The sequence below is a fragment of the Micropterus salmoides genome, unplaced genomic scaffold, assembly GCF_014851395.1.
Source record: "Micropterus salmoides isolate LMB-PRFRI ecotype aquatic unplaced genomic scaffold, ASM1485139v1 Ms_hic_scaffold_8, whole genome shotgun sequence".
Lineage (NCBI taxonomy): Eukaryota > Metazoa > Chordata > Actinopteri > Centrarchiformes > Centrarchidae > Micropterus > Micropterus salmoides.
Window position 1 is genome coordinate 375,674 of NW_024044570.1, and position 12,572 is coordinate 388,245.

General features: G+C 43.7%; 1 protein-coding gene across 2 annotated transcripts in view; it reads right to left on the reverse strand.

Moving 5' to 3' along the window:
* The window catches only part of LOC119894379 (Golgi apparatus protein 1-like), a 39,571-nt gene extending 28,084 nt beyond the window's left edge, over positions 1 to 11,487 (reverse strand). Inside the window, exon 1 of one of the 2 annotated variants that reach the window (XM_038707088.1) lies at positions 11,120 to 11,487. In XM_038707088.1, the coding sequence (XP_038563016.1) occupies positions 11,120 to 11,443 (324 nt within the window). In that variant the 5' untranslated portion in view covers positions 11,444 to 11,487. The remainder of the gene's footprint in view (positions 1 to 11,119) is intronic. The other variant, XM_038707090.1, reaches the window with a different exon arrangement.
* Positions 11,488 to 12,572: the final 1,085 nt, after the last annotated feature.

Here is a 12,572-nt window from a genome sequence, read left to right on the forward strand (position 1 = left end):
GTATCCCCATTAGCAGATGCCATGACGGTCAGCTCATCTTCCTGGAGTCCACACCAGACATACTTTACACAACACATTACAATTAACTGCACTATTTTATATTAAACGACCTCAATTTATTGTGCATTCATATATTAAAAGAAAAAGAAAACAAATGCATATTTGCAATTTAAGCATTCATATACAATCCAATCACCACTACATACCATACAAGTAGGAGGAATCCTAATTGAAACACTATTTTATCCATTAAAATCTGAAACAACGGATAACAGGCCAAGAAAACGTATATATTAGATTGTGCTCTGCATGAAAGAACGAGATTACGCGTCACTTTTCTTTGTTACTGGCATTTTATCATGTTGAAAAATTGGCACCGGCCATTAAAAAAGAGCCATATCGGTGGAGCGCCAGTCTGCAGCGCGAGGGTGCATTCAGGCGGTGTTGTGGAGCCTGGCAGCGGTGTCAGGCGAGGACATCGTGGTTAAACCGTCTCATTTAAGGACCAGAGGCCAGTGAGAGTCATTTTCCTGCCGTGCTCCGTTGACCTGAGGTAAACCGGCCTTAACTTCCAGCCCCGACCGGCAGCCAAACGCCTGCAGACCTACAGCGTTTGCCATTTCTGCCCGTTTTCCACATGGCAGCCGCACCGTGAGCCAGGAATAGGCCGTCTGTGGGATGGGGGGGGGCGCGTACTGCAGAGGACTGACAGATGTTATAAACAGCACAGAGCTGACTCAGTGCTCAGCTGGGGAGAAGAGAAATAAATAAAGGGTCCTGGAAATGTGACCCAGACTGACCTGCTGACACGCCCACCAGCAGAACAGCAGAGCAGTACTGGTCCAGATGTACAAAGTGCTTTGTTTATTTTAAATATTTCGGCCGGGGTCTCTTGGCATTAAACAGCTTCTGCCTTGTGTTGCCTATAGAGACGATGTTTTCTTTGTAGACACAATAAACATTCCCGATGGATTTTTTCATTAATACATCTTACTTTTGATTAAATGGCAGCTAATGGCATTACACTAGCAGCCCGCCACTGCAGTTAGCTATAAAACATGTCACGGAGCACGTTGTACCTGCTCCCTCCCGCCCTACAGCCTTTATCTAAAGGGATAATTACCACACATGAAATCCTGCGGTTTAGCCGACTTCACCGACATTCAGCGCCAGAGACGAGATCACGAGAGCAAAGTGGGAGTGAGCAGAACGCCCGTCACCGGTTCCACTACATTTAGCTTTGCACTTATGTCCTTTTGAGACAAGCTGCGACTGTTGTATCCTGTTCTGTGAATAATACACAAATACACATGAATACACATCGGGGTCCTGGATCCTTCTCAAGACTTAGGAGACAGCCCGAAAAACTAAATAAACAAAATGACAAAATACAATTTGTACCCAATAATGAAAAAATCCAGGAGGAACCCCATTTACTGTAAACGGGCTTAAAGTCAGTACACGCCTTCCTGCCGGGTAAAATAAATCTGACGGCTACGATGTGGGTAAAAACTTTTAATTATTTAATCCATTTATAGATTAAAAAGCTCATAGGTTGTACAACCACATGTAAATATAAATATCCTATAAATCTAATATTGTCATAAGGAAGTTTAACCCGACCGAGACGGATTTTGATATTTGAGGATTTTAAATCTGATTTATTGGTATTGGATATTATTAAAATCCTCGTTGACTGTCACATAACAAAACTCTAAAGGCAGCTATTCAAATAAGAAAAGCTGACTTTGTATTTAGTTCATCACCTTCCTAAGATGGAAATCAGAGACCGCTCAGCTCCCTGATTGTTCTGTTTATGGAGGCGTAAGCTGTAATTCCGGTTCCTCTGACCGCCACCTGAAATCATCAGATCGCGTTTGTTGGTAATGTGAACACCGTCAGAGTCTGATGCCGGGTCGACACCTCGGCGCGGGTCCGTTTGATTTTCTGTGGAAAACCCCACCTCTTCCCCTGCTCAGTCCGCCAGCTCTGCACTGAACAGACAAACATCACTTCACGCCGCCGCAGAACCCAGTGTGACTCATGTGGGCGTCCACCCAGCTCTGTGAGGAAAGCCAAAACCTCTCAGCTGTTTAATCCTGTGTAGGTTTAAACGCCAAGATAAACTAACTATGATGAAACCAGCCCGCTTCTGAAAGTTACTGTTCAGGTAAATCACACTGTTGTATTAATCCACCTGTGTGAAACTCAGTGTGAGCAGCGGTTAGAGCTGTAATCTGACAGGAGGGGGGAAGAAAACCAACACAGCGACACACCCAGCCACATACTTCAGGCTCTTTGTTCACCGACGCTGCTTCCTCACTCAGAATGACAACTGTGAAAACCTCCGTCTCATTTAATAGCTGCAACTAAACCAAACTTAATCAGCTCTCTACGTTTGGTCCGGCTTGAGTTTGTGACACTGACACAGGAAGTGTCCTTCCCAACACCTTCCGAGTCCTGAAACAGCGCAGCAGCTACGGCCTTCATGACGCTTTCTGAGCCCTGCTTCCTGAAGCTGAATACAAACCTACTGAAAACCTTCACAATTAAAAGAATTTGACAATAAAGACATTGGACCAGCTGATTGCCACCACAGAACGCAGCCTTATCTATATTTGGTTCCAGTGTTGAGTACCTGGCATCTGCTGATCATCTTATCGACGTCTGTTTGGTTTATAATATGATCATTATAACAAAGAAAGAAACTTCACATTTGAGAAGCTGGACGCAGCTTTTGTTTTTATTTATAGAGCACATTTAAAAAGAAAAAACAGGTTTAATAAAGGAATAAAACATAAGAGGTTCAAGAACAATTCAGCGGCTTCAACAGCAGAAGAGCACACTGCCCAGAGTTTGAGCTGACAGTCGTATACCTGCAGAGAGTTAATGTTCTTCGTGATAGACGCCAGACACGCCAGCGCCATCTTAACCGCACTTTCTGCTTCGTACCATCAACTAACAGCTGAATATCGACGCGGTGTTTTAAAACTACATGTAAGGCTGTGCAATTAATCGAAGTTTAATCACGTTTCCATTTTGGCTTCCAACGATCATTAAAAACAAGTTAATCGAATCATCGATTATTGTGCGCATGCTGTTTTGCAATGACACTCATTTCGTCCCTTCCCCCTCCCTAAAAGCCCGACTCCCCGTCAGCAGGCTGTGACGTTCACTTCAGCTCGAGCCAACACCACCTGGTTTTAGCTGCGACAACCTGCCAGTCACCGTTATGAGCTTCAGCCTGAGACTCTCAAAGCGTCACAGTTCACATATCGTTTATGCTTAAAGCGGGCGTGTCACGCGTTGCTGCACCTGCTCCGTGCCCCCGTCTTCTACCGCAGGCGGATTTAGCAGTTTCCTCACCGTTTAACTTGAACAGCCCTGTTAAATTTGGGCGTTACGTCACATAACGAGTGGGCGTCTTCACCCGTCACCTGCTCCGATCCGTGTGCACGCACAAACACACAGACGCAGCGTCGCCGTCTTCCTCTTGGCTCTAAGATGCTGTTTAAAGTTAAAAACATTTCATTACTATTATGGGCTATTTTGGATAATGCATAATCGTTTTAAAAAATGAAGCATTTATTTTTAAAAGTCCCATAAATGCACGACGTTTCCTAAGTCAATCAATAATCGTGTTCATTTCAATTATGACCATAAAAAAAATTGCGATTATGACTTTTGCCAAAAATCAAGCAGCCTTCTGTAAATGTAGGCATTAAAGAGGGCAGCAAGTGACTTATTCTTTTTAATCAATTAATCTACCCGTTATAATTTCCCAGGACCCTTTCAACACCTTCAGTTGTCTTTCTGTCTGACCAAAACTCAAAGATATCATGTTTACAGCAAATAGAGAAAAGCAGCTAATCCTCCCAGAGAAGGTGTTTCTGCATGTGAAGAGGACTTCAACCAAATAGTTTAAACAACTTTCTGCTTACCAACTAACAGATAAATGCATTTAAAAAACATAGCACACAAGCAAATGTCATGCTTCAGAGACAAGAACCGCTCTGGAGTGTTACAGAGCAAAGAGCCACAAATAAGACACACAGCAGACCGTCTCCTGCAGCAAACCCGGATCTCAACGCGCCTGCATCCTGTAACATCTGGAGTTACAGTGAGCGACGCACGCAGAGTTTATAATCAGGCCATCAAAAACTAATCCAACAGGACAACGGTCCACCTCCGGCTGCACACTGTTTGCTTTCTGAAGAGCGGGGTGGGGCAGTATTCACACAGCTTGTGACGTTTCATCAAACTGTGGCGCAGAACAGAAAGCTTTCTTTAGTCTAAAGACTTTTCTCCAACACTTCACCACACTTCCCTGTAAGTGATAAGCTGACCAGACTTAGTGGCGTGCTTTTTATCAGGTTCGTGTTTACTTTGTTATCCTCCAATCAAATGAACATTTTAAAAAGGCAACAAGTGAAGAGATTCACAAACCAAAAACAGATGAAAGGCATTCACATGTTACATATAGTCCAAAACTGAAAGTAATCCATTTATGTAAAAATGTGAAGAAAACCAGCTTAAAATGACGACGTTATCTAGTACAGGTCTTTTTCTTAATAAAAATGCATGAGACTAACGCAGCACTACAGGTTTGGGTATAATAACTCTTATGAAAAATACAGAAGTGGAAAGACTATGTTCAAAATACCAGACTTTTCCAGACTTGGCTGTGGATATTTCAGACCAGAGAGATGATGTTTGATATCGGCCACCTTCTGAGCGACAGGTTAACATATAAAAACTGCTTTCTTGTTTTTTCCTTCATCAGGGAGCAGCATGAACAGTCTGTTCAGCAGCAAGTGTCCCTGTTAGAGTGAGGTGAAGTGCTCGCCTCACGCTTACGCCCGCCCGCCGCCAAGGTTGAATTGTCTGGAACTTTTTGTACGTGACGTGCAGCACAAGTCATTGGAAGAGAGACTGATCCTCGCAGAACTAAAAAAACTAGATGAAGGCCTAACAGGTAAAGTTACATAACCTGTCATTTCAACTTCTGTTAAATAGGCTACAGCTGTGTAGCGCACAGAAGCCGCCGCCGTTTACTCGCCCCCGTCTCCCTGTCTGTTCACCTGAGGAGCACAGAGCGTCTACGTTGTGATTTAAGGACGTTCCTAAGACCCACTTCTTCCCCAACACTAATCAGCATGCAGTGTGTGCAGCTGTCCGCTGCGCTGTGGCGTTTGATCGCACCGATCTACAGCGTAGTCTGCCGAAGCCTCCGCTGCTTGTTGGGGTGGCTGATTTGCAGGCTCATCAGCATCAATTTTCCAGCTCAAATTTCCAACTTCTGACCTCCAAGCGTTCCAGGTGCATGACACAAAACATAAAACAAAAAATATGGCTGACGGTGATAAACTGATGTTTCTTGTGTACACAGATTACTCAGCCTCGCTTTGTCGTGCAAGTATTTATGAATGAAGGAATAACATTCAGCTCATTTAATGTAAATATTGTATTTCAATGATCAATATATTTACACACAAACACATTCCGGCACATGACAATCACTAATAGCCAGGTATTTCAAAAGGTCCAGACAGATGATAAGAACCACAAAGCAAACAAGATCTTGTTCCCCACAGTGTAAATACAGCTCACTACAAAACCCACAGTTCAACAACCAATGAATGAGTCCTCAAATCTCCACAAAACCATCTTTCTGGGCCCCAGCAAGCAAACAACAAAACACACAAAAGCAAAAGTTGGCCAACAAAAGTAAAACCACCGACATTTACACAATATTAAACTCTAAAACATGTAAGAGTAGCACAAGTGAAAAAAAGTAAAGACTCAGTAATGTCTGTTACAAAGCAACGTCTGTCTGGTTTGCTAACATTAGCTGACGTCAGCCACTTTTACGTACTGGCCATACTGGACCCAGGGAAGGCTGCAGCAGCAAAACCCCCATAGTGTATTTTAAATGAGTCAAAGTGATTTTGATTCATTGTGAATTCAACATTAAAAGAAAGCCTGTCTTCTTTTTGCTCTCCCATGCTTCATATTCTCACTTTAAGTTACCTGCTACTAGCAACTGCTAATGCGACACAAGGTCAAACTGGAAAGAATTAAGAAAAAGAGCTTTTCAGTCCGACTATCGGGCTAAAAGGAAGTTCTGTAGATCACAGACGAGCCGCAGGCACCGAGGCGTCTGGTACTACATAGAGTAGGAAAGCTGCAGTTGGATCAACACTTTGAGATAAATGTCAACAAGAAGCCTGAATGCACCGTCAAACAGTACTCAGAGACGCTGAAATGTTCCTATTATTGTTTTCTTGATGCTACCGCGGTGATATTTTAGACAGTGTTTGTCACCTTCCTGTTTCTACACGATAATGCTTCTGACCACAAAACCAGCCCCATTAAAAAAAATAAAAAAAGAGTCTGGTGTGGAAGAACTTCACTGTCCTGACCTCAGCCCCGCCCAACTCCTCTGGGATGAACTGGAATGAGCCAGACCTTATCGCCACACATCACTAGCTGTGACATTTGTCACGCTGCAACAGGCTGTAGAGTCAAAGTGAGTTTGTAACTCCCTTCTGCTACACAGCAGACGACATCCAGGAATATAAATCTATCTATACTGTCATCAGTGGAGCAGAGCTGAGGATGAACTAGGCTTTAAGAGTCTGATAGCTTGGTGGGGAAAGGTGCTCTGGTGGTGCGGCAGCAGAAACTCCTCTCTCTCTTCCCAGAATGCAGCAGGGTGACCAGGCTGTGGCCGCGTGGCTACCGTCCTTTAGTATCCTTTGGGCTCTGCAGGCACCTCGCCGATATCACCGATGCCCGGGAGATGGGTACCAGTGATCTTCTGAGCAGTTGTGATCCCCCGCTGCAGAGGCCTCCCCACGCCAGTTAGTGATGTTTTCAGTCAGGATGCTTTCTGACTCAACGTGTTCGCCTGCTCCAACGATGTAGACAGGAGTGTGTTTCTGTGATATCTATGCATTGGCAACGCATGGACCATCGCATTTGGTTGGCGGTGGCGTTTCTTTGTTCCAATGCACGCGTCCAATCGCACATGCAAATATCACTTCATGTCACATGTCACGCACGAACCCGGCACATTGCACATATTTCTTCTTAATTGTTGTTGCTCAAACGACTGCTGTGGCGGTAAAGGTGCTGTGAAAACGTTGGGCGCACCTAACTGAAAAATGTAGGCGCACCAGTGCAACAAATGCTAAAGGTTAGTCTGGAGCTCTGAGGGCAAAGCACTGACACTTCCTGGGTCGGGGGTTCCATTCCTCGCATTGCTCAACAGACAGAGCAAAGCAGCTGAATAAAGACCAACACGCTGCTTTTAAAAGAGAAAGTCCTGCAGCCTTAATGTGCTCAAACTGGGCACAAAGCGGGTATAACTCTGGGAGGCCGAGACACAAACAGTCACGTGGAGGCTTCACGCAGCCGACAGAAGAAACCTTCAATCTCCGGAGCCTCCTCCCTCCGGACTCTGAGGCTCTGCACCACGTACACAAAACCACAGCCACCAGCAGGACTGACAGCGGGCAGGCCGGAGACACACAAATGCTACGAGTCTAAAAGCAGCTCTCAGTCTCACCGTCGACCAGAGAGCAGCAGCGGAGTGCCAGCTGAGCTCCACGGCGGGCAGCATCCGTGGTGGGCGTAGAGAGACGAGACGTCACACCCTAAAAACCTGGGTTCACTGGGACCAACGCTGCATTCACGTCATTCCGTAAAAACAAAAGAAGCTGCCCTCAAAGGTCGTTCACAGACCCATCTTCAAAAGGTTAAATAACAGGCGCCACAGAGAAGCTCGTCAACAGCGACCAACTCTGACTTTCACTCCCTTTAATCTGTTGATTGCTTTCCTACTTTTTCAGCCCAGAGCCCAAAGGAATCTCTTAATAAGGGCCGCAACTATTAAAGGCTGATGTTTGATCCCGAGCGAACGTCAAAGAAACAAGATGGTCAATTAAACTTCTGAGGTAGAACATTCAAAACTATCAGCATCATTTTTCAACAAATACGGTTAGGAAGTCAGTCAACTAAATAAATATTTTAATAGATAAATGAAGTGCTAATTTGTTCGTGATTCAAATGAATTGACGATGTATAGAACATTATATTGTAATTGCAATGATCATCATTACTGTTTTATTGCCCAGCTGCAGCTAATCATTATTTTCATTACTGATTCATCTGCAGAGTAATTTAGTAATTAATCAATAAATGTTATTGAAATAGTAAAATATGCCCATCCTAATTTCTAAGAAGCCAAAAAGCCATAACACGTCTGCTTAAATATGATTGAAATGACGAATCAATTAACATAATTGCCTTTTAATTTTCTGTCAATTAGTTCATGAATTCAGCTTCATTTCAGACGATAGTTTGTCTGACCAACAGTCCAAAACCTGATACACTTACAACGATATGAGAAACAAGAGAGAAAACAGAGCCTCACATTTGACAAAGTGGAACGAGATCATTTTATTAGTAATGAACAAAACCTGTTGCCCATTCACTTTCTCTAGTTATGTTTCTCACTACACCAGAGTCAAATGCAAAAAAGCTAATCAAGAGCAAACAACACTACAGAAAACGAACATCATGGTGCCAGTTTGAACGGCTGAAATCTTCACTGTGAAAGGTTTTCTGTGCCGACGCTCACCCCTCAGCCCCTGCAGCTTCTGTTGTGACTCCGTCACGAGGATTTCATGACGACTTTTACCAGCGAGGGAGACGCCTCCATGTGATTCTGAGTAAGCAGATAACCAAGGGCACAAAGCGAGGCTCGTCTCGGCCGCCGCGCAGCCACGGTCCCGGGGCCGATCTCTCAGGTGCACTTGAACCGGCCTCAAGGTCACAAGTTCAACTACAGACAAGCCTGGGAAAGATTTCTCACTGCGACTGTCGACTAAGGACAATTTCTACTTCTGCATCGCCGTTGTGAGCGTTTGTATTTGTTCGTTGGAGTCTGCACTGCTTTGCATTTACACCGCTAAAACGCTACTACGAACTTGGGCTGCAACTAACAATCACTGTCTCTGTATTTTCTGGATTAGTTGTTTGGTCTATCAAATGTCAGAAAATGCCCACGGTGACGTCCTGAAACGTCTGGTTTTGTCCACAGCCCCGGGAGATTCAGTTTACTGGTCATAGAGGAGTAAAGAAAACAGAACAGTCATATTTAACAAAGTGGAATCAAATCATTTTCGCTGATTAAACTATTACCCAAACAGTTGCCGATTAACAGTCGACGACTAATCAATTATCTGATCAATCTATGGCGAGTGAAACTGAGCGGATCCTGATGGATGTTGAACGGCAGCTACTTTTAGCGAAATGACGCAGAATCAAGAGAAGGCGTCGGAGGAGACGGTGGACCACGACCCATGGACCGGACACGCGAAGGAGGAGCCGACCAATCACACTTGTTGTGGTGGGGGCGGTGGCGTCGGGCTCAACAAACATTAGATGCAGAAGTACAAGTTGGCCTTTAGTTGGAGACAGACAAACAATCTGCAAAGAAACTTTCCCATCTTGTCTTTCTTTTCCCTCAGAATAAATAGAGTTCTGTTACCTTCTTGCACTTCTGTAAGACGCCAACAGTCATCTAATATCAGAGGGGGTATATATATATATATCCCTAACCCCATATCCATTTATATATATCCCCATGTGAACAAGCCGCCAAACTGCCACTGCCAACCTCAAACCTGCTGACATTTACTTTATAGATGAGTGGAGCCGATTTAATCGATCAAACATGCCAAAACTTTGCTGGTTCCGGCTTCTGAAATGTGAAGATTTTGCTGCTCGTCTCTGTTTTATAGAGTATCTTTAGGTTTTAGACTGCTGGCCTAGAAAACAACATATACACACACTGAACTTTTGTTTGAGACAATATACTGACTAAATTATTTGACGTTTGGTGTGATTTAAAGTGAAACAGTCAACACTTGCTTCACAAACTGAGTCTTTGCAGAATAAACTCAGCACCTTCAGATACAACACGCATTTCACTGGAACTGGTAGAGAAAAGGGAAGAAGAGGTTTTATCTTTCTCATAATTTGCTTGGTAATGTGTTGCCTAAACATGTCAGGGCAACATTCACTACTGCAAACTCCCGGTGACTAGTGATCCTGTTTCTGCCCCCCGGCTGGAGCGGCAGGCCAGCGACCAGCTTTCCCAGGGGGGGGGGGAAGAGACAAAACGGTTTTAAGCTGCTCCGTCTGCCTCACAAAGACCAGGTTCAACCCACACGCAGTCGATAAACACCCCGGTTAGCTGTCATTACAGCTGATTGCCGTGTACATGAAACGAAACGCTGTAATTACAGGTTACACACAAAGCCAAGAAACAAAACAGAAATCCAGCAGTGAAAGGCTGACGGCCATCTGAGCTAGCATCCTATGCTAACAGAGGAACCACAAATGTTAGCAAAGTTAGCTGCCTTAATGTTAGCTACCCTGGTTTAAAAAGTTACCGGGTTACTAATCTGTCTGAAACATCTTACGGTGAATTGTGGCTCTGGACAGTTACGCCTGCAGGCTGGCAAATTTACATTTTAGCCGCTAGCTTGTCCACGACGTCTGGTAACTCCGGACTGCGTTAACAATCTGCCTGTTTTCTGCGTTACAGCGCATTGTTTAAATTACTGACAACAAACTTAAAAAACCTATAATTTTAACGGTTTATCTTTCACAATTACGTCTTTTGGTAAACTCCCATTGTTTTCTTTCTCAAGTTTCATCCAATTGTTTTTCTATTAATCAACGTCACGCTGCTCCAAATTTGTGTATTTAGGAGAGACATTCAAGTCAAGGAAATAAGAGGCGACCCGATTCAAAAATCTGCAAGCTGTAAGAGAAGAAAATTGCCAATCACGCATTGCAACACGCCGAACTGAAGAGGAGATCCTGCCGACCCTGAATGTGTGTTCGGTTATTTTCTACAGTGCGTGTCATTTTGAAGAGGACACCATAAGTAATAAATTGCACAGTTTTTGAGCGGCATTTCGCGTGACGTTCTCTCACTACAGGGGCTAGCGGATGGCTACAACAGCCACCGTTAGCAGGTTCTGTTCGGCAGGCACACCCCGCTTCTTTCCCGGAAACACAGGACCCTGCCCCACTAATGTACCTCCTTCTTGTCCTGGAGACACTCCAGCACCGCCAGGTTGTTGTTCCAGGAATGTTTGGGGCAAAGCCGGGTCAGGTCCTCCCTGCACACCGCCTCCTCAGCCAACTTCCAGCCGGCAGAGCGCCGCCGAGTCAACGAGGCCCCTGCGCCCAGGTTCCTGTCCGCGGCTCCCGGGTTCGCCACGGCCGCTCCAGGACCTCCGGCTGGATTCTGTGCGTTCGCAGCAAGTTTGGCGACAATATTGTTTTCGCCTCGAATTGGATGCACAGACGACAAGATGCACATCAAAAGCAGGAGCACAGGAACACGTATACAGTCCGCCATCTTCACGGAGCCAGTCAGCCTACTGCTGCGTTCACGAGCCCTCGGAAATATGGGGACTTGGAGTAAAGTTGCAGACAGATTTTTTTCTTTCTTTCTAGGATGACACCGGGCAGCTCATGAATAATTAATGAGCGCTGAAACCACCATGGAAATGGTCTTCTCCCGGCGTTTCTAATTATTGTAATGGCAGATCAAGTCTTTTTAGCATAGAAACAAATGAAACACTTTGACAGACCAAACTTAAGGTTGTACAGAAAGTAGAATGGTGCAAAGTTTGCACGGGAGCTGCAAGCTGGGACTTTGAGTTGTTAAAACTTGAGCATTTTAGGAATAAGGAGAAGAAGAGCTGGGTATCATTTGTACACATTGCACATATTTATTCATCTTCTATATTTTGTCCATTTACATATTTATACAAATCCTCTCCACAAACTCGGAGTAATGCACATGTAAATATCTGCCACATCGTTTATCCTCTACTAATAGTTGTATTATTCTTTTATAAATCTGTTTAGTCCATATTTCCATATTCAACTTTATATTTGTTAAACGTGTAGCACCTTATCACGATAGAAATTTCCTTGTATGTTTAAAATACTGCACATATAAGGAAATGACATACTTTCTGATTCTTATACTAGTAGTATTTATACTGCAGATGGGTTTTGGTAGAGATACCAATAGGATTTTGAGATAGCCTACCTTGTTTTGAGAAATATTTTTCTACAAAAAATTTTTCATTCAACAAAAAGCAGAAACATTTACACTAATTAACTGAAAAAATACATGTATGCATATATATATATATATATATGCATACATGTATTTAACATTAATTCATTTATAGATACTTTTTGATGAACCAAAGCACCGTTTGCATTTAATGTTAAAGGAAAATACACAATTTCCTAAGAGCTCAAGATGATTTCTTCAAATATCTGGTTGTTTATAATGATGTCAAACAGGAAAGCAGCAAATCTTTACATTTAAGCCAGAGAATTTGAACAGTTATTGATACATTTTCTATCTTCTATCATTTGAGCCCTAAAGAAAAGTTTATAGTACAAACTGTGTTATAGAACTGAGACACAGATCTTTTATGGATCCCTCCGCAAAATTTACTGGAAAG